This window comes from Schistocerca serialis, chromosome 3 (assembly GCF_023864345.2).
Source record: "Schistocerca serialis cubense isolate TAMUIC-IGC-003099 chromosome 3, iqSchSeri2.2, whole genome shotgun sequence".
NCBI lineage: Eukaryota > Metazoa > Arthropoda > Insecta > Orthoptera > Acrididae > Schistocerca > Schistocerca serialis.
The window spans coordinates 56,895,376-56,919,147 of record NC_064640.1 but is presented as its reverse complement, the minus strand read 5'-3'; the positions used below and the strand labels follow the sequence as shown (position 1 = coordinate 56,919,147).

Sequence of the window (23,772 nt, the reverse complement as noted above, 5' to 3'; positions counted from 1 at the left end):
TGGAATCTAATAAATATTATTGCTAAAAATGAAAGAAACAAGAAAATTAATATATGTCCCAAAAATTCAATGATTACTTTATTAAATCAGTTGAGGAAGTAGGAAATTCTGTTATCAAACCTGATATTAGTTCATCAGAGAACCTTTCAAAAAATGTTTGTAAACCACCAGCTAATACATGCATGTCTACCTTCTCCGAGGTCCTCCTATTCTCGTACTAAGAATAGCAAAACAGCTGGAACCATCAGACAGTGTAGATGTACATGGCATATCTTCTAACATACTAAATAAAATAATAGATTGTACTGTGTATCCCTTAACTAATTGTATAAACAAATGCATACCTGAGGGATATTTTCCTAATGAGCTAGAAGCCAATTTCTATAGTCCTGGCTTTTTCTAAAGTACTGTAATGTGTAATTTACCAACAATTATATGTTTACTTTGAAAATCTAGGAATAATTAGTGAATCACAGTATGGTTATAGGAAACATTTGTCAACGGTTGATGCTATAGACTTTGTAGTAAAATGTATACATCAAGAGTTTGAGGATAAAGGCTTTCCTCAAGCCACATTTTGCAATCTAAGTAAGGCTTTTGACTGTGTAGAGCACACACCACTTCTGGAAAAAATAGAATTATATGGCACTGAAGGTAACAGCCTTAAATTATTATACTGAAGCACCAAAGAAACTGGTATAGGCATGCGTATTCAAATACAGAGATATGTAAACAGACAGAATATAGTGCTGCGGTCAGCAAAACCTATATGAGACAACAAGTGTCTGGTGCAGTTGTTAGATCAGTTACTACTGCTACAATGGCAGGTTATCAAGATTTAAGTGAATTTGAACATGGTGTTATAGTCAGTGCATGTGCGATGGGATGCAGCATCTCTGAAGTAGCGATGAAGTGGGGATTTTCCTGGACGACCATTTCGCAAGTGTATCACAGGTATTACGAATCCAGTAGAATCAAACCTCTGACATTGCTGTGGCTGGAAAAAGATCCTGCAAGAACAAGACCAATGACAACTGAAGAGAATCATTCAACATGACAGAAGCGCAACCCTTTCACACATTGCTGCAGATTTCAATGCTGGGTCATCAGCAAGTGTCAGTGTGTGAACCATTCAATGAAACATCATCAAGATGGGCTTTTGGAGCTGAAGGCCCACTCGTATGCCCTTGATGACTGCATGACACAAAACTTTACACCTTACCTGGGTCCATCAACACTGACATTAGACTGGTGATAACTGGAAACATGTTGCCTGGTCAGACGAGTCTCATTTCAAATTGTATCAAGCAGATGGACGTGTACAGATATGGAGACAACCTCATGAATCTACGGACCCTGCAAGTCAGCAGGGGACTTTTCAAGCTGGTGGAGGCTCTATAATGGTGTGGGGATGTGCCATTGGAGTGACATGGGACTCCTGATATGTCTAGATACAGCTCTGACAGGTAACATGTATGTAAACATCCCGAATCATCACCTGCATCCATTCATATCAATTGTGCATTCCGATGGACTTGGGAAATGCCAGCAGGACAATGTGACACCTCACAACCAGAATTGCTACAGTGTGGCTCCAGGAACATTCTTCTGAGTTTAAACGCTTCTGTTGGTCACCAGACTCCCCAGAAACAAACATTATTCAGTATGTCTGGGATGCCTTGCAACATGCTGTTCAGAAGAGATCTCCATCCCCTCATACTCTTACAGATTTATGGACAGCCCTGCAGGATTCATGCTGTCATTACCCTCCAGCACTACTTCCGACATTGGTTGAGTACATGCCATATCGTGTTGTGGCACTTCTGTGTGCTTCTGGGGGTCCTAAATGTTATTAGGCAGGTGTACCAGTTTCTTTGGCTATTCAGTGTAAAATTGCATCTACAGAACCATAGACAAATTGTCTGTGTTGGCAAGGAAATGTCAAAAATAGAACAAGGATCTGTATTGGGCCTTTTCTTGTTCCTAATAATGATCAATGGTCTACCATCATTTATAAAGTCTAGTACAGTTCTATATGCAGATGATACAATCTTTCTTCATTGTAGTAATGACCTCAGTAGCCTTCAAAGTTGTGTTGCAAAGACAATGCACCAAGCTTCCAACTGGTTTAAAGCAAATGGCTTTTTATTGAATGACAATAAAACACAGCACATGGTTTTTAGTCTGAAAGGCAAGTTTCTGTCAGATGATCCTAGTTATGTTACATTTTTGGTGGCATATTTAGATGATAAGTTATCTTGGAGTCAACATGTACAATATATTAGTGGTAAGCTTTCAAGAGTAATTTGTATGTTAAGGTGTCTTATGGATTGTGTATCCAAAAAGTATCTTAACACTGTAAACCATTGTTTTGTGAACAAAAGATAATTTTTACACATACTATGTTTTAGTTTGCACAAAAAAGTTGTGCTTGTGTAGCTCAGTTGATACAGCATGTGACTTTTAATAAAACGATTATTGTTTCTTTAAATATATTTTACCAGAAGTCATCTTTAATTTGCTTTGTCATGTTGAAAAGCTTTCTGTTTTTTCTGTTAATATATCCTATATTAATTTTTGCATCTTTTATTACGACTTTCACACAACATTGTGTTATTTACATCATTATGCTAAGAGGTTTCTGATAACACACTCTACAACCTTTTGCACATTTTATCTGGACTTTAAGTACGGATTTTATTTCTACACATTGAATTCCCCTTTGCATTTTCTTGTCAGGCACAAATCTTGATATCTGAAATCGTTTCAGTTAATGACTTTTAAGCTATTGGATTTATGATGCTGATCACATAATTCACCTCAGTACTAGTGCTCTCCTCTGGCTGTAGTTATCTAAAATGCAAATTTTCTTTTGTTCAAAATCTTAAATCTCCCAAAGTTCTTATAGGTTTATAGTACACATCAGGAGGCTGAGACAAGTAAGGCCAAGACAGTTCATTGCAGTCATTAATCTGCGGATTTTGTTTACCCACATGACCTGGTGCTGGCAGATGTATTACTTGACTCTAGCCTGGTGTTCTCACTGGAAGTATACTTAATTATATTGATTGATTCATGAATATGTCTAGTGGGACTACAAGATCACACATTCATTGTGAGCTTTTCACTGTACATGTCTTTGGAACATATGCAAAACAAGTAAAAAATAAAATGTAAAGCATAAACCAGAACAACGTAACTCATTTGGTGAAGATACACCTGAAGATCACACCAATGGGTCTTGAATAACTGTAACTCGTATCCAGAATGTTGGGAAGTTGGGAAGGTAGAAGATGAGGTACTGGAGGAAGTAAAGCTGCTGTGAGGACAGGTTCTGAGTTGTGCTTGGGTAGCTCAGCTGATATAGCACGTGCCAACAATAGGCAAATATCCCAAGTTCAAGTCTCGGCCCAGCACACAGTTCTAATCTGCCAGGAAGTTTGATTTCAGAATTATATGGTAATTAAGAAGACTGCCAACGTACACCCTCTGCTGTTGACATGTGGGCATGTATTTTGTAACACTGTGTTGAAGCCTCTTCTAGTACAAGTGGAAATGGTTAGGGTGTGGGAAGGGTTTGTGAGCCATGCAGATGATCTACAAGTTGTAGCTGCAGACTCCAGAGCTACAATGGAGGCCAGATTATGTGGTGTCTTCTGCACATCCAGTCGCAAGGTGTACAGAACATAAAATTCAACCTAGGGGTAGGGTGGGGGGGGGGGGGGGGGGGAGGAGAAAGAGATGAAGCTACATTGACAGATTATTAGGTATACATCTAGGCAAAAATGTGCATTTGCCACAGCACACATAAAAGTGACACACAAAGCAATACACATGCATGTTACTCAGAATATAAATTGGCCTGAATGCTATGGAGGCCTATCATGGTGATACCTTTATCTTCATCACTGGCTTTACAACTTTCTTATGAATAGTACAGTGTGACCTTTTGGTGAATATGATACGGGGTGCTCATCTGGGTGACTGGAGTTTCCGAGTGTGACTCCAGTAGAGGCTCTTCTGGGATTTTGAAGAATCACACGGTAGCTATCTCAGATATCTTGAAGTATCACACTGGTTGTGAACATCCAATTTAGAAAATATAAGAACATTCACACCAAACAGAATAAGGAAAGAAGGAGTGAAAAATTGTGGTAAATGGAATACAAACTTCAGGACTCAAACTTCCTCAAAGTTAGAGAGTACCTTAGCAAAAAGTATATTAGCCACTGTCACACCATTGTTCATTTTGCAGCAGAGTACAGGTCTTATAAACACCCACATCATATAAACACGAGATAAAGTGATATGTATGAGTGCAGGGGTAGGGCAACCACAAAGAAAACTGTGTTCAGCTACCATAGGTAGGTGATCATGGCACAGAATATTTCTCTTACCTGTAATTTGCACCACACTGTCAGAGACATGGAGCTCTATAAAGTTACAGTATTCTATTTATAGTTTTGAGTAACTATGACAGAAAGCATAACTTAATGAGATGCTTAGTGTTGTGTTCAGTGCTGCACAGTAAGTGATGATCTTGAGTGAGTTAAACATAAAAATACTGGCTTAAGTGTAAGAACTAAATGTGATGAAACCTGTACAATGTTCACCTACAACTTCTTCACTGCTGAAGAACTGATGAATTACTTTGTCCCAATGTCATCCTCCTGTATCGTCATTGGCACCATATCCATCACCACAATATGGGACCCCAGTCAGGGCTGCCTAAAGAGCTCCTGGATGTATCATAGATAACTATCATAGAGCATCAACAGGGCAGATAACTTTATCTGATTATATCTGATAAGCTATTACACATGTCCAATCATATTAATGTGACTACTGCTTATGTTCAACATCAACTTGCAAAAACCACTCACAGATGGGATGGCCAATGGCAGGGATGCAGATGTGGAAAACAGTGCAGTAGTGGTCATAATGTGGAAACAGAGTGATTTCTAAAAGGGCATGATCATTGGCTTTTGGACCAAGGGTATACATATTTCTGAAACAGCTCAGTTTGTAAACTGTTCACCTGCTGCTGTGGTTAAAGTATACTGTGCATTGCAAAATGGCACTATCCAAACCAGCACTGTGGTGCACCATAGGTCACAGATGACAGGAGCAAATAGTGGCTGCAGAGACAATGGGCAAATAGAAGTGCAACTGTTGAGCAAGTGACGACGCAGATGAATCGAGGAGCTACCAACATTCTCCCCTCAATGACTATTCAGTGAATATTGCTGCGTACCGCCCTCCACAGAAGGTTGTCTGGTTTGTGCACTCATGCTGACTGCTGTTCGTCAGCAATGAAGGTTGGAATTTGCATGCCAATAACACAACTGGACATCCACTGAGTGGCAACAGGTAGCCTTTTCAGATGAAACACATTTTATGCTCCACCAGACAGATGGATGTTGACATGTACAGCATGAAATGTTTGGAAGCAGACACCCTGCAACAATCGAGGGTACATTATGGTCAGGGGTATGTTTTCATGGAATTCCCTGGGTGATCTTGTCATTCTGGGAGACACAATGGATCAACATGAGTTTGCATATATCTTTAGGGACTATGTATACCTCTACATGTTGTTTGTTTTTCCTCAGCACAATGGCAGCTACCAGCAGGACAATGCAATGTGTTGCACAGCTCCTAGTGCATATGTGTGGGACGAAGAGCACCTGGATGAGTTTACTGTACTCCTCTGGCCACCGAACTCAATCAAGAATCTGTGGGACCCCATCAACTGGGCTGTTCGTGCCATGAATCCTCGACCAAGGAACCTAGCACAGCTGACTGTGGCACTGGAGTTGACATGGCTCCATATCCCTGTTGGTACCTTTCAGAATGTCACTGATTCTCTTCCTGCATGTCTCGCAGTGGCTCGGACTGCAAAAGGTGGTTGTCCGGGCTTTTGACAGGTGGCCATATTAATGTGACTGGACAGTGTAAATATTGACTTTTAGTCCAGAAGTTCGGTAATGCTATAATGAAAAATATATTACACATTCATTGGAAAATCTGGGATTAAATAACAGCAATATGAAAAAGGATAAATTGCTACTCACTACATAGAGGAGGCAAGTGTCAGACAGGCACATTGAAAGTAGACTGTTAGATAGATATTAACAGCTATTGGTAGGGGGAAGGGGGGTGGGAGTTGGATGGGGGGTGGGAGTTGGATGGAGGGAGGGAGGCAGGGGGGAGGGAGGGAGAGGAGAGAAGCAGAGAAGGGGGAGGACTATGTAGGTGCACTGAGGGAGGTGGGGTACAGAAGGCATGCATGAGGCTGGAATGCGTGCTAGGATGGGAATAGAGATTGGTGTCCATGACCTTACTGCCACTGAATCCTACCTTTCACTGTGCCCAACTGACTCCAAACCTACAATCTATTTTCAGATCACCACAATCAATGATATCCTCACCCAAAATTACTTCTCCTTTTATGGCATCACCTATAAATAAATCTGTGGTACAGCCATGGGCACCTGCATGGCATCACCTTATGCCTCCATCCATATGTAACCTACAAACCACCGACAATATATCCATTTTGACAACTGCCACCCATTCCACACCAAGAAATCCCTTCCATAAGTGTAGCCACATGCAGTCATTGCATCAGCAGTGATGAGTAGTCCCTTTCCAAATATACTGAGGGTCTTGCTGAGGCCTTCACAGTCCAAAATTACCCTCCTCATCTTGTCCAGCAGCAGATCTCTAATGCCTTGTTTCCCCCGTCACCAGTTATGTACCATACTCTACATATCCACTGACTGTCTGGAAAGCATCACCCCACTCATGACTTGTTACCACCCAGCAACTGAATCATGTTCTCCAACAGAGTTTTGACTACCTCTCACCACACTCCAAAATGAGAAATATCCTCCCCACCTCTCTCAACCCCTTGCTCCCATGGTTCACATCTCTGCAATAGACCTATATGCAAAACCTACCCCATACATATTCCTGGTACCATCTGCTCCACTCTTTTCACAGGTGTGTCTTTCCCTATCAAAGGCAGGCCACCTGTGAAAACAGCCATGTGGTCTACCAACTTACCTGAAACCACTGTACGCCATTCTATGTGACTATGATCATTGACAAGATGTCTGTCTACATGACTGGTCACTGCCAAACTGTGGCCAAATGATAGCTGAACCATCTAGTTGCTGAGCATCTCATCCAACATGTTGTGTTTGACTTCAATGACTGCTTCAAAGACGATGCCATCTGGATTCTTCCCACCACCAGCAGCTTTCTTGAATTGCACAGGTGGTAACCCTCCCTCCAACATGTTACTTCATTCCGTAATGTGCCTGGTCTCAATCTGTAATATCCTTTCCTCTAGCTACTTCTATCCCCTTCCCTGCTCCCATTCCAGCCCTATACCTACCTTCTGCACCCCCCACCCCCTTCCACCAACACCTCCAGCACATCTGCATAGTCATTTTCCCATATCTGCTTCTCTCCTCTGCCCCTGCCCCTACAATATCTAACAGTCTACCTTTCTAGGTGCCTGACTGCCTCTTCTATGTGGTGAGTAGCAGCCTGTCCTATTTGATATTAAAATTACACATTTAAATGCTTCTGATATAATAAACATATATTACAGTATAAATTGTAGTACAAGAAGCTATAGTAAGCACTTTAGTAGAGTAATTCTAGGTTCACAAAAGCCCCCCCCCCCCTCCCTCCCTCTCTCTCTCTCTGTCTCTCTCTATCCCCCTCCTTCCCCCCCTCCCCATACACACACAGGCACAAGCACATGTGAGTGTGCGCTCACACACACACACACACACACACACACACACACACACACACACACACACAAACATAAACTTCTATTACATAATTCATTTTACCCCACACCCATTAGCAAATTCAACCAACACTATAGTGGTATGATATCACAGAAGTGGCAACCACCTTAACATATATTCTGGTCCTGTGCACATTCTGATCAACAATCTCTCTCAGATGTTTGTGATGGTGAGACAAAATGACATCTTTTTAAACATTATCATGATCTTCACTTCATTCAATTTTGGTATTAGTCAATTTTCAACATTTTTACACAATTCTTTCAATGACAGAGTTGGCTCTTCAAAGAAAATAATGATCAGTAGAGCTTATCTTCTAAGACTGCATAGACAACATTCATCTTAAATGACACTATGTCTTTGTGGAAAATCAAATAATGGAAAGTCCAGGATAGAATAATAACTATACGAAAAGGACAGGTTGCTACTCACCATATAGAGGAGGTGTTGAGCTGCAGACAGGCACAATGAAGAAACTGCTAAACATTTAGGTTCTCAGACAAAAAAGCCATTCCTTCAAAATAGAAAACACAAACACACACAATCACAACCCAACACACATGGCTAATGTCCCTGACTACTGGGGCCCGACCAATGGCCAGAGACAGTAGCTGTGCATGCACACCGAGGTAGATGCGGGTGTGTGTGTGTGTGTGTGTGTGTGTGTGCACATTCTATTTTGGAAGGAGAACTTTTTTATCTGAAAGCTGTAATGTTTAGCACTCTTTTCATTGTGCCTGCCTACAACTCAGTTCCTGCTCTATGTGGTGAGTAGTAATCTATCCTTTCCATATGACATGTAAATTGAAGGTGGAGGGGGGAGAAAGGAAAGGAAATGGACTACTGATGTCAGCTCCATCAGGAAGTTATGCAGAATCAGTGGTGATGAGTGAAAATGTGTACCGGATCAGGACTCGAACCCAGGATCTCCTGCTTACTAGGCAGTTGCATTAACCACTGTGCCACACAGACATGGTGTTTATTGTAACAGCACCAACTATCTTGGTATGCCACTTGGCTGTCCCACACTCACATCAAGCAGTACCTGCCCATGTCCTCCTAACTTGCTACTTAAGGATTCCCTCAGGATGTCAGATGTAAATGTGCATCCTCACTGAAGAAGGTGGATTCATTGCCCATTGAAGGAAATCGATTATATGAATTCAAGGCATCTGTTCTTTTGGACATATCCACAAGAACAGACACAATGCAAAATCCGCAGCTGTGACACATCATATGTAAATTAAAGATGGGAGGGGGAGGAGGGAGAAAGGAAAGGAAAGAAAAGGAAATATTGATATTAGTTGCATTGGGACATTATGTGGAATCAACAATGATAAGTGATAATGTGTGCTAGACCGGGACTCGAACCCGGGATCTCCTGCTTACTAGATAGTTGCATTAACCACTGCACCACCCAGACATAGCATTTATCACAGTTGCATAGACTACCTTGGTACACCTCTCCACTGACCCACACCCCCACCTAGCACCACCTCTCAACAGTCCCTTTCCGTGTCCTCCATGCTTGCTACTTAGAGATTGTGCATCTGCACTGAAGAAGGTGGATTCGTCTTTCCACACTTGCACACAATGTATTACATTATCAGTTGCAAGAAGCCAATATCTTATATTTACCCACACATACTGAGCATGTAGTTAGGGCATAAGTCAAACAGAATACATTTCCTGTGAACTTTGGTGTAGCAAATGAGAGTATCTGGAAAACTGAATCTTTCAGTTGGATTACAAGGCATGACTGAATGGTTTAAAAGATAGTTGATTGCCAACGAATCATGAAGATTTGCCTATATGTCACCTCTAAACATAGCTGCAATCAGTCAGAAAGATATTTTTTTATTAATTATATTATTTACATACATGAAAATGTAAAAAAAGGAGCCATCTTTTAAACATCAGTAGATACATCATTGTCTCTCACTGTTTCAGTGTAACAGGATAATAATAAATAACACAAACTGGGTTCATGAATTTTGTTCCACTTCTCCCCACTTTTACAAGATTTCACACAGTACCAAGTCTTGGATGAGCATTACAGTCAGTTTGTGAAATTAAAGTCCAAGGAATGTGGCTACAAAGCAACTTAAAATAGAATTGTCATGTGAAAGCTCTTCAAACAAAGCTTTCAAAAGCTTTTTATCCTATTTATGTCTAATTCACAGTGAAGCACATCAGCAGTGATTCACATTATGAATTGATTTCTTGACTGTGGACTAACCTTCTGGGGAAACTCTTCCACCAGGAGAGAGAGAGAGAGAGAGAGAGAGAGAGAGAGAGAAAGAGCAAGAGAGAGAGAGAGAGAGAGAGAGAGAGAGAGAGAGAGAGAGAGAGAGAGAGAGATGATAAGGCTATACTTATTCAGCTCCAGTGGGTAGTAGTGTCTTTACACATGTGTATTTTACACAGAATGCATGACATCATTAGCTGCAAGAGGCCAAACTCCACACTTGGTCCACTTCCATTTATTATATTTATCAATGATCTGCCCCAGTGCATTCAGAAAGGTCTACCAGTAATGTTAGCTGATGACACCAATATACTGTATTCATATCACTATGTTAATTAACTCCAAAACACAGTTTCTAATACAAACTCCAACTGGAAAATTCATTAAACAGGAACAAACTGTTACAGAATACACCAGTACATAAATTTTCACTTACATTAAGGTCAGATGATACCAGATTTGAAAACATGCCTATAAACCAAGTGGTAACCACTAAAACACTAAATTCCTCAAAATTAGGATAGATGACACTACAGTGGGGCATACATTAAAAAAAAGTTACTAAAGTACTAACAATTCCCTTCCAATTGAAACGATAAACAATTGCTCGGAAGTATAGATGTGTGTGTATGATAACATAAATTTTCAATTGGATACTTCATGTGTAAGTGGACTCTGCCCTATGACACAGCAACTATAGGAGCATTTTCAACTGTGGTAACACCATTTTAAGACACTATAGTTACCAGGGCAGGATACTTTCTGATATTGAGTTATCTGAGAGTGTATGCTTGTTACTTTAAAATATAACATGTGAGAAGCATTAACTATCATTGTGCTGCTACATACGAATGTCCACACAGTCACTGCTGTATGTTAGACATAGCAGCCACTTTTAGGTATAACAGTTTAACTGTAGAGTTTAACTAGTAAAGTAACTTTGTTTTTGTCCTTTAATAAAACTTTTGATAGATTATCACATAGCAAGGTTGGGTGGGAGACCCACAAGGTTAGGACACAGCCTACTCATTTCAATTAGTATCAAGTGGGCCACTGAGCTTAGTAATCCTATCAAATTACATCCAGCAGTGTCACATGCACTCACTCCATAAGACACTGTGGAGAGGTTTGGAATTTAATCCAGAACATTGACAATGAGGAACTTTATGCCTCCTCTCCTTGCTGGTCAAATAAATTTCTTCCATCCTCAGTATTCAAACTGGCTACCTCTGAGTTGTACACCACCTCCCATGTGTGCCCCAGGTATGCATTAGTGATGTCAGCTATGGAGGTGGGTAGAGTTTAACTTTACATGAAACGTGGGCTACAAGATGTGATGATGCTTCTTGAAGAGAACTGAAGCCAGTCATAATAAAATAATCTTTAGGATCCAGACAATGAAAACAAAAACTGGTACAAATTTAATGAGTTTCTTGAACTCAAGACACTTTTGTCGCAGCTTAAAAAAGTCTTAGTTTTGAAAGTGGACCACAAATTCTCTACCTGCTCTCTTTCTTCTCGATCACGTTCCCACAGCAAATGTGCTTGGTGAGCAAATTGATCGCTCGCACGTTCCATTTCTTTCTTGAATGCCATTGACATCAGGATCCGTCGATCGTGTTCAGGTATGTGAAGATTTTCAGAGCTGAAGAAAGAAAAGACTTATAAGTGGTTTATGATACATTCAATGTAAATGTATTTTGTAGAGTTTGTCACTTCATTATTATGAGAGTACCAACATGCATGTAATTTTTTAACTTACAATTTACCTGAAACTATCAATCTTCCATGGGTTAGAGTAGCACGCTAATGTTGAAATGTTTGTGTCTCCACTACTGTTGTTGTTGGAATCATAGCTGGATCTAAGTTTACAGCACAGACCTTGGTTTTTATCCTCAGAATTCCATATCTGAGATAAGGATTTTGTTTGTTCTTTATCAGAATAAGGAGATGGTACAGGCCAGCATAATTTCTGTTTCGTCTTTCCACATGGACTTCTATGTCTATTACTCCCACAATGTTTTGTTCTTTTCCCAGAAACCGTTGGTGAATCTCCACTAGATATGGAAGATGCTGAAGTTTCAGTTGAAGAAGGCTGGTATATTTCTGGCCCTGACCTAAATATTAAAAATTTTAAAGAGTGACAGACTTTGTAAATAGCAAAGACATATTTAATATTACATTATATTTACTTCTGTAGTATATTAAAACATTCTAATTATTTTTGTTTGAACTGAAGTCACATCTATACTTCCACTAGTAATGTATACTATGAGTGTCTACCAATGACAAATGCACAAAATCGTTATTTTAACCACTTGCAATTTATCTCATATAATCTGCTGGACTTTCAAGGCAAGAATGATCTTAAGTTGTCTACTGCATACAAATGTACTTACTAACAAATACTGTGGATTTAATTTGTATACTACTTCTTTCCGCACCATTTAAAATGAAACAACTGTGGTCTGTGCTATTTATTTCTTATAGCAAAATCTTTTTCTCTGGTTTGTTCCTACATGTAGTAGATACAGGGGTAGGACAAGAGTATTGAAACACCACCAGAAGTGCGTGCTTGAACATAAATGCAAATGTAAGTTAAGCCTGTAGGTGGTGCTGTTGTATTTGTCTATGAACGGCACTTGTGCAATGCCCTCAATATGTTACAAGTGTCAGTTATGGTCAGAACAGTGTTCTGTGTAGTTGAGAGTGCATTATGTTGGAGATAAGAGAATTCAAATCAAATTTCTCTAAGCACTATGGGGCTTAAAATCTGAGGTCATCAGTCCCCTAGACTTAGAACTACTTAAACTGAAGCACCTAGAACCACTTGGCCATAGTGGCCGGCTTAAGAGAATTCAAACATCAGAAAATTGTTGGTGCTTCAGTAGCCAAGGTAGCTGAAATGTTTGGTGTTTCAAGAGGCACTGTATCAAAGATTTAGACCACATGAAGGGAAAATGGAAAAACATCATCCACTGAGTCATGTTGTTGTTGTTGTTGTGGTCTTCAGTCCTGAGACTGGTTTGATGCAGCTCTCCATGCTACTCTATCCTGTGCAAGCTTCTTCATCTCCGAGTACCTACTGCAGCCTACATCCTTCTGAATCTGCTTAGTGTATTCATCTCTTGGTCTCCCTCTACGATTTTTACCCTCCACGCTGCCCTCCAGTACTAAATTGGTGATCCCTTGATGCCTCAGAACATGTCCTACCAACTGATCCCTTCTTCAAGTCAAGTTGTGCCACAAATTTCTCTTCTCCCCAATTCTATTTAATACTTCCTCATTAGTTATGTGGTCTACCCGTCTAATCTTCAGCATTCTTCTGTAGCACCACATTTCAAAAGCTTCTATTCTCTTCTTGTCTAAACTATTTATCGTCCATGTTTCACTTCCATACAAATACTTTCAGAAACGACTTCCTGACACTTAAATCTATACTTGATGTTAACAAATTTCTCTTCTCCAGAAACGCTTTCCTTGCCATTGCCACTCTACATTTTATATCCTCTCTACTTTGACCATCATCAGTTATTTTGCACCCCAAATAGCAAAACTCCTTTACTACTTTAAGTGTCTCATTTCCTAATCTAATTCCCTCAGCATCACCCGACTTAATTCGACTACATTCCATTATCCTCATTTTGCTTTTGTTGATGTTCATCTTATACCCTCCTTTCAAGACACTGTCCATTCCGCTCAACTGCTCTTCCAAGTCCTTTGCTGTCTCTGATAGAATTACAATGTCATCGGTGAACCTCAAAGTTTTTATTTCTTCTCCATGGATTTTAATACCTACTCCAAACTATTCTTTTCACTGAGTCATAATGCAGACAAAAGAGTGTGTTCAGTGATCATGACAGATGGTCATTGATGTGAATTGCGACAAAAAGTAAGGGGACAACAGCTGACAAAGTCACTACGGAACTGAACTTTGCACTCACAAACCCTGTCAGCACCAAAACAACATGAAGGGTGGTGCATAATCTTGGAATTGCAGGGGAAGCTGGAATTCCAAAACCACACATCAGTGATGCAAATACCCATAAAAGGGACCAAAGCCATAACCCTGGGTTATGGAGCAATGGAAGAAAGTTAGTTGTCAGATGAGTCTTGTTTCATACTGTTTCCAGCTTCTGAAATGCCAAGACTACAATGCAGACAGCTTGCAGCCAAGAGTGAAATGTCATGGGGGTTCAGATATGATTTATCCAGCTATATCGTGATCTTCCTTGGGCTCCATTGTTACTCTGCAATGTTGCATTGCTGCCAAGGATTACGTGACCATTTTGGCTGAGTAAGTCCACCCCATGGTACAATGTTCGTCACCCAATGGTGATGCCATGTTCCACATCTTGCATTTATTTATTAATTTATTTCTTGTTCCATAGATCCAGTTAGTGAGTCAATCACAAGGATATGGAACGTGTCAAATTGTACAGGTTTCAATTTAAACTTACAATAAATACAAGGGCAATTCAATGGCAAATTGTACATATTTTAAGTAAGACATACTATAAATACAGTAACAGATACAATGTCAGCTAGATAACATAACAACCATTTAACAGAAAAAGGAGTTTCAAATAAAGGTTAAATATAAGAGCACAAAGTTAATCAGATATTAGGCCTACAAGAGTAAATACATGTACAGCCAATCTGCTGTTACAAAAAGTGTGCTAATGCCCAAATGCACAATAAAATCAATTGAACTACTTCCAGACACAATAAGTTTAGTGATGGTATACATTTTCTTTTAGATATTCATCCACAGTATAATAAGATTTCTCTGTCAGGTAATCTTTGAGAACTTGTTTAAATTTTGGCAGTTCTGTGTGAACACATTTGATATGTAGTGGTAGAGCATTGAACAGCTTAATGCTGGAGTAGTAAACTCCTTTTTGTACCAGAGTGAGACGTTTCTTTTCGAAATGTAGATTGTCTTTGTTTCTGGTGTTATAACCATGGAATTTACTGTTGTCCTGGTAGATAGAATAATTTTTGCACACAAAGGTCGGCAAGGAAAAAATATACTGTGAGGCAGTTGTTAGGATACCTATCTTCCGAAACAAGTGCCTGCAAGAGTGTCTTTGATGGACCCCACACATTATTCTGATTGCTTTTTTTTGGATGGTGAAAACTTTTTTTGCAAGTGGTTGGTTCCCCCAGAATATGATAGCATATGACATCAATGAGTGGAAGTAGCCAAAGTAGGCAACCTTAATAGTGTCAACTTCAGCCACTGAAGAAATTACTCGTAATGCAAATGTTGCCGAGCTAAGTTTTTTACATAGATGAAGAATGTGAACTGACCAATTACATTTACTGTCTATGTAAGCACCCAGGAATTTTGTATCTTCAACTTTCTGTATTGGTTGATCTCTACATTTTATGTCAATTTCATCGGGATTACTTTGTGATGTATGGAATCTCATATAATGAGTTTTAACTGCATTGAGTGAGAGACCATTTGAGGAGAACCAATTTAAGATGTCATTAAAAACAGTATTTGTAGTTTGTTCAAGATCATGATCAATCAAATCGTCAATTAGAATTGTGGTATCATCGGCAAACAGGGTAAATTTGCTGTTTGTCTCAGAACAAAGAGGAAGATCATTAATAAAGATGAGGAAAAGCAGTGGGCCCAAAATGGAGCCTTGAGGCCTACCACATGTTATCGTGCCCCATTCAGACGAGGCAGGTTCTCCAGAAGAGCCATTTAGCATTACAGTCTGCTTCCGATCCTGTAGATATGATTGTAACCACAAGCCAACAGTACCACTTAAACTACAGTATTCTGCCTTTTTCCAAAGAATTTGGTGGTTTACACAGTCAAAGGCCTTCGTAAGATCACAAAAAATACCCACTGGAGACATTTTTTTGTTAATGGCTTCCAAAACTTGGTTGCTGAAAGAGAATATTGCCTGTTCAGTACAAAGACCGGCACGAAAACCAAACTGATTTTTGCTTAAGATTCTGTGGAAGTTGAGATGGTCTACAATCCTCCTGTGCATGAGTTTTTCTAGAATTTTTGAGGAGATAGTTAATAGGGGTATTGGGCGATAATTTGTAACAATGCTTCTATCACCTTTTTTAAAGAGAGGAATCACTACAGCCAACTTAAGTCTGTCAGGGACAATCCCATCTTGTAGGGATGCATTGTATATATTGCATAAGACGGGACTAACAAATTTATAACAGTGTTTCAGTATTTTACTAGAAATATTGTCCACACCAGCAGAATTTTTATTTTTTAATGATCTAATTACTCTTATGACTTCGCTAACAGTAACTGGAGGTAAGGATAACTGTGGGATTCTGTTGCTAATAGCTTTCTGTAGGAGGCACAATGATTCTTCCATAGAACCATTACAGCCTGTCTTCTCTGCTGCTCTCAAAAAGTGGTTATTAAATATTTCTGCAACCAACTCAGGTTTCTTTATGATACTGTCCCCAGTTTTAATCTCTACCTGAGACATGTTCCCTGTTGTCCTGCCAGTTTCCCTCTTTATTACATTCCATATAGTTTTAATTTTATTTTCTGAGCTTTCAATTTCTGATTTTATGCACATACTTTTAGATTTATTTATAACCTTCTTGAGAATGCTACAGTAAAGTTTGTAGTGTTGTCATTTCTTTGGATCATTACAAGTCCTGAGAGAACTGTATAACATCCTCTTTGTTCTACAAGATGTTATTATCCCTGTAGTGATCCAAGACTTCTTGGCATTGCCTATATGACTATTTCTAACTACTTTTTTGAGAAAGATGGACTCAAATACAGACATGAATTCATTTAAAAATGAATTGTACTTTTTGTTTACATCTGTTTCCCTATAGGCTATCATTGAATTTTTTAAGGCCCTGTTTATTTATTATCCTAAAAGATTTCCAAGAATCCTCGGAACTGTTGCACACACTGATGTAATTGAGCCTAAGCAATTGACCACCATGATCAGAAAGGCCAAGGATTGGATGCACAGTGATCTCATTGCATTTAGACTTATCTATAAATATATTATCTATCAGACTTTTACTGTTAACAGTAACCCTAGTTGGGAAATCTACTATTGCCATCTACTTTGCGGGGCAAAGTCAGGACATGCGGGGACCAAGCAGCAATCAGTATTGTAATTGTCAACTGTTGAAGCTGCGTTGGTAAAGTACCAGAACTTTAAGCGCTGATAGAAAGCACCGAAGCTGAAATCGTTATAGGTACAGAAAGCTGGCTTAAGCCAGAGATAAATTCTGCCGAAATTTTTACAAAGGTACAGACAGTGTTTAGAAAGGATAGATTGCATGCAAACGGTGGTGGAGTGTTCGTCGTTGTTAGTAGTAGTTTATCCTGTAGTGAAGTAGAAGTGGATAGTTCCTGTGAATTATTATGGGTGGAGGTTACACTCAAAAACCGAGCTAGGTTAATAATTGGCTCCTTTTACCGACCTCCCGACTCAGCAGCATTAGTGGCAGAACAACTGAGAGAAAATTTGGAATACATTTCACATAAATTTTCTCAGCATGTTATAGTCTTAGGTGCAGATTTCAATTTACCAGATATAGACTGGGACACTCAGATGTTTAGGACGGGTGGTAGGGACAGAGCATCGAGTGACATTATAGTAAGTGCACTATCCGAAAATTACCTCGAGCAATTAAACAGAGAACCGACTCGTGGAGACAACATCTTGGACCTACTGATAACAAACAGACCCGAACTTTTCGAATCTTTAAATGCAGAACAGGGAATCAGTGATCATAAGGCCGTTGCAGCATCCCTGAATATGGAAGGTAATAGGAATATAAAAAAAAGGGAGGAAGGTTTATCTGTTTAGCAAGAGTAATAGAAGGCAGATTTCAGACTACCTAACAGATCAAAATGAAAATTTCTGTTCTGACACTGACAATGTTGAGTGTTTATGGAAAAAGTTCAAGGCAATCGTAAAATGCGTTTTAGACAGGTACGTGCCGAGTAAAACTGTGAGGAACGGGAAAAACCCACCGTGGTACAACAACAAAGTTAGGAAACTACTGCGAAAGCAAAGAGAGCTTCACTCCAAGTTTAAACGCAGCCAAAACCTCTCAGATAAACAGAAGCTAAACGATGTCAAAGTTAGCGTAAGGAGGGCTATGCAAAAGCGTTCAGTGAATTCGAAAGTAAAATTCTATGTACCGACTTGACAGGAAATCCTAGGAAGTTCTGGTCTTACGTTAAATCAGTAAGTGGCTTGAAACAGCATATCCAGACACTCCGGGATGATGATGGTATTAAAACAGAGGATGACACACGTAAAGCTGAAATACTAAACACCTTTTTCCAAAGCTGTTTCACAGAGGAAGACCGCACTGCAGTTTCCTCTCTAAATCCTCGCACAAACGAAAAAATGGCTGACATCGAAATAAGTGTCCAAGGAATAGAAAAGCAACTGGAATCACTCAATAGAGGACAGTCCACTAGACCTGACGGGATACCAATTCGATTCTACACAGAGTACGCCAAAGAACTTGCCCCCCTTCTAACAGCCGTGTACCGCAAGTCTCTAGAGGAACGGAGGGTTCCAAATGATTGGAAAAGAGCACAGGTAGTCCCAGTCTTCAAGAAGGGTCGTGGAGCAGATGCGCAAAACTATAGACCTATATCTCTGACGTCGATCTGTTGTAGAATTTTAGAACATGTTTTTTGCTCGCGTATCATGTCATTTTTGGAAACCCAGAATCTACTATGTAGGAATCAACATGGATTCCGGAAACAGCGATCGTGTGAGACCCAACTCGCTTTATTTGTTCATGAGACCCAGAAAATATTAGATACAGGCTCCCAAGTAGATGCTATTTTTCTTGACTTCCGGAAGGCGTTCGATACAGTTCCGCACTGTCACCTGATAAACAAAGTAAGAGCCTACGGAATATCAGACCAGCTGTGTGGCTGGATTGAAGAGTTTTTAGCAAACAGAACACAGCATGTTGTTATCAATGGAGGGACGTCTACAGACGTTAAAGTAACCTCTGGCGTGCCACAGGGGAGTGTTATGGGACCATTGCTTTTCACAATATATATAAATGACCTAGTAGATAGTGTCGGAAGTTCCATGCGGCTTTTTGCGGATGATGCTGTAGTATACAGAGAAGTTGCAGCATTAGAAAATTGTAGTGAAATGCAGGAAGATCTGCAGCGGATAGGCACTTGGTGCAGGGAGTGGCAACTGTCCCTTAACATAGACAAATGTAATGTATTGCCAATACATAGAAAGAAGGATCCTTTATTGTATGATTATATGATAGCGGAACAAACACTGGTAGCAGTTACTTCTGTAAAATATCTGGGAGTATGCGTGTGGAACGATTTGAAGTGGAATGATCATATAAAATTAATTGTTGGTAAGATGGGTACCAGGTTGAGATTCATTGGGAGAGTGCTTAGAAAATGTAGTCCATCAACAAAGGAGGTGGCTTACAAAACACTCGTTCGGCCTATACTTGAGTACTACTCATCAGTGTGGGATCCGTACCAGATCGGTTTGACGGAGGAGATAGAGAAGATCCAAAGAAGAGCGGCACGTTTCGTCACAGGGTTATTTGGTAACCGTGATAGCGTTACGGAGATGTTTAATAAACTCAAGTGGCATACTCTGCAAGAGAGGCGCTCTGCATCGCGGTGTAGATTGCTCGCCAGGTTTCGAGAGGGTGCGTTTCTGGATGAGGTATCGAATATATTGCTTCCCCCTACTTATACCTCCCGAGGAGATCACGAATGTAAAATTAGAGAGATTAGAGCGCGCACGGAGGCTTTCAGACAGTCGTTCTTCCCGCGAACCATACGCGACTGGAACAGGAAAGGGAGGTAATGACAGTGGCACGTAAAGTGCCCTCCACCACACACCATTGGGTGGCTTGCGGAGTATAAATGTAGATGTAGATTATAAGACTCCATTAAATGTACAAAATCAGCTTTACTATTGCTCTCATTTAGGAAATCAACATAAAAGTCACTAGTAATTATCAAGTCCTTGGACTTTGAGTACAGTATGGATAATAAAGAATCTAAGTGCTTAAGAAATACATTCAAATTCCCTGAGGGAGATCTATACAGTGCTAACACTACAGCCGTGAAGTCATTTACAGTAATCTCAACACCACATACTTCAATTTGTTGCTCTATACAATGGCTCTTTAAATCTAATGCATTGTAAGATATGTTGTTTTCTACATAAATTACCACTCCACCTTTTTCCATGATGGTTCTAGAGTAATGCGCTGCCTGACAGTAACCACTTAGCTGTAACCTTTCAATATCTTTCACATGATGTTCACTAAAACATAATACATAAGTATCTTTTATTCCTTGTGGTTCCTCTAACAGAACAGTAATGTCATTTACTTTATTACCAAATCCTCCCACATTTTGGTGAAAAATCGCCATTTCTTTGGAATTAGAGACAGATGTAAACTTTTGCCTAAAAAATTATCTGTAGCTACAGACACAGTACGTTCATTACTAACAATTTCCTGAAACATTTGAGTTTGAAGCCAAGTCTGACTTGATGGCTGGAGCCATTTAAGTGAGATTGGTTCCAACTTTGGGGTACATTTGTGGACTTCTTCCAATATTTTTGTTTTTAAGAGGGTACCTAATGCTTTTTTTCCTGATCTGTTCAAGTGCATACCATGTCTTGTAAATAATTCTCGTCCAAAACTGCTTATATCTACAACACAAGTATTTTTAAAACGCTTACACAACTTTGCTAACTTAGAGTTCGTTTGTGAGATAGCCTCATTTACACAGGACTGTGGAATTAAGTCATGTCTCTCTGGAATGTTGTGAAAACGATTTGTTGATGTTTCTCTCACAGCAGACTGGATCACACCACTGCCACTTTCATTGCTGTTAACTGAACGTTGTGGCTTTGGAATATCAAACCTAACCTTTTTCCGATAGTTTATTGGTACACTCTTCTTACAATGGTTTTCACTTTCTGTGAGACTATTACTAGAACAAAGTACATCAAAATTGTTTACATTCTTGAACCTCGAAACATTTGCTGTAGACGAAGTTTTAGTGCCGATTGTTTGACGCTTGTTGTGTACTACCTTCCATTCTGATGATTTATCAGCGTCATTTTGCACCAATGTAGCCATGTTCTGGCGAAAGTTTATGTCCTTCTGTCTGTCTTGAAGCAATGGATCCATGTTTCGCTTCGACTTCAGTTCCATATTTTTGGACTTCAGGCTGTCGATTTCTATTCTTAGACTGCTGATTACACATTGTAAAACGCTCATTATACTTTAATAATTCACTTTTGCACCTTACACACGAATTTTTAACGGCTTCACTGTAACTTATTTTTGGAGTAAAATCGCGGATATCTACACACGCCGCCAGGATTGGTTTTTTGAGCACCAGGATGAACTGTTGCATCTCTCCTGGCCACCACAATCACCATATCTCAATACTGAGTCTTTGTGGTCTACTGTGGAGAGAAGGGTGCATGATCATTATCCACCTTCAACATCATTACCTGAACTTGCCACTATTTTGCAGGAAGAATGGTATGAGATTCCCTTAAAAGTCATATGGGACCTATACAGGGTGTTACAAAAAGGTACGGCCAAACTTTCAGGAAACATTCCTCACACACAAAGAAAGAAAAGATGTTATGTGGACAAGTGTCTGGAAATGCTTAATTTCCATGTTAGAGCTCATTTTAGTTTCGTCAGTATGTACTGTACTTCCTCGATTCGCTGCCAGTTGGCCCAATTGAAGGAATGTAATGTTGACTTCGGTGCTTGTGTTGACATGCGACTCATTGCTCTACAGTACTAGCATCAAGCACATCAGTACGTAGCATCAACAGGTTAGTGTTCATCACGAACATGGTTTTGCAGTCAGTGCAATGTTTACAAATGCGGAGTTGGCAGATGCCCATTTGATGTAAGGATTAGCACGGGGCAATAGCCGTGGCGCGGTATGTTTGTATCGAGACAGATTTCGCGAACGAAGGTGTCCCGACAGGAAGATGTTCAAAGCAATTGATCGACGTCTTAGGGAGCACGGAACATTCCAGCCTATGACTCGCGGCTGGGGAAGACCTAGAACAAAAAGGACACCTGCAATGGATGAGGCAATTCCTCGTGCAGTTGATGATAACCCTAATGTCAGCGTCAGAGAAGTTGCTGCTGTACAAGGTAACGTTGACCATGTCACTGTATGGAGAGTGCTAAGGGAGAACCAGTTGTTTCCGTACCATGTACAGCGTGTGCAGGCACTATCAGCAGCTGATTGGCCTCCACGGGTACACTTCTGCGAATGGTTCATCCAACAATGTGTCAATCCTCATTTCAGTGCAAATGTTCTCTTTACAGATGAGGCTTCATTCCAAAGTGATCAAATTGTAAATTTTCACAATGAACATGTGTGGGCTGAAGAGAATCCGCACGCAATTGTGCAATCACGTCATCAACACAGATTTTCTGTGAACGTTTGGGCAGGCATTGTTGGTGATGTCTTGATTGGGCCCCATGTTCTTCCACCTACGCTCAATGGAGCATGTTATCATGATTTCATACGGGATACTCTACCTGTGCTGCTAGAACATGTGTCTTTATAAGTACGACACAACATGTGGTTCATGCACAATGGAGCTCCTGCACATTTCAGTCGAAGTGTTCATACGCTTCTCAACAACAGATTCGGTCACCGATGGATTGGTAGAGGCGGACCAATTCCATGGCCTCCACATTCTCCTGACCTCAACCCTCTTGACTTTCATTTATGGGGGCATTTGAAAGCTCTTGTCTACGCAACCCCGGTACCAAATGTAGACCGAGCGAAGTGGCGCAGTGGTTAGCACACTGGCCTCGCATTCGGGAGGACGACGGTTCAATCCCGTCTCCGGCCATCCTGATTTAGGTTTTCCGTGATTTCCCTAAATCGCTTCAGGTAAATGCCGGGATGGTTCCTTTGAAAGGGCACGGCCGATTTCCTTCCCCATCCTTCCCTCACCCGAGCTTGCGCTCTGTCTCTAATGACCTCGTTGTCGATGGGACGTTAAACACTAATCTCCTCCTCCTCCCAAATGTAGAGACTCATAGTGCTCGTATTGTGGACGGCTGTGATACAATACGCCATTCACCAGAGTTGCATCAGCGCATCAGGGATTCCATGCGACGGAGGGTGGATGCATGTATCCTCGCTAACGGAGGACATTTTGAACATTTCCTCTAACAAAGTGTTTGAAGTCATGCTGGTACATTCTGTTGCTGTGTGTTTCCATTCCATGATTAATGTGATTTGAAGAGAAGTAATAAAATGAGCTGTAACATGGAAAGTAAGCATTTCCAGACACATGTCCACATAACATATTTTCTTTCTTTGTGTGTGAGGAATGTTTCCTGAAAGTTTGGCCGTACCTTTTTGTAACACCCTGTATTTATCTATTCAGAGATGACTGGAAGCTGTTTAGGATGCCCGTTTTCCTACACCCAGAAGCTGTTTTGAATGCCAGTTTTCTTACATTGTATTAAGGATGGTAATGTGTCACGTTTATGGTGTGTCCATATTTTTGTCCACCTTCCCCTCCCCCCTTCCCCCATACATTTGTACGTTTATCATCACTTATAAGCACAGATATTTAAAAAGTCTTCTACAGAAGAAAGTAAGTTCACTGCTTGTCTCAAGTCACAGAACTCACATCTCATGGA

At 40.2% G+C, this 23,772-nt stretch overlaps 1 protein-coding gene across 7 annotated transcripts in view; it reads right to left on the bottom strand.

The window, feature by feature from the left end:
• Positions 1 to 23,772, bottom strand: part of LOC126469704 (coiled-coil domain-containing protein 177) — a 304,381-nt gene that overhangs the window by 68,639 nt on the left and 211,970 nt on the right. For all 7 annotated transcript variants that reach the window (XM_050096880.1, XM_050096881.1, XM_050096884.1 and 4 more), the window contains 2 exons: positions 11,847 to 12,194; positions 11,581 to 11,722 (listed from right to left, as the gene is read on the bottom strand). In XM_050096880.1, coding sequence (XP_049952837.1) covers positions 11,581 to 11,722; positions 11,847 to 12,194 — 490 coding nt within the window. The remainder of the gene's footprint in view (positions 1 to 11,580; positions 11,723 to 11,846; positions 12,195 to 23,772) is intronic.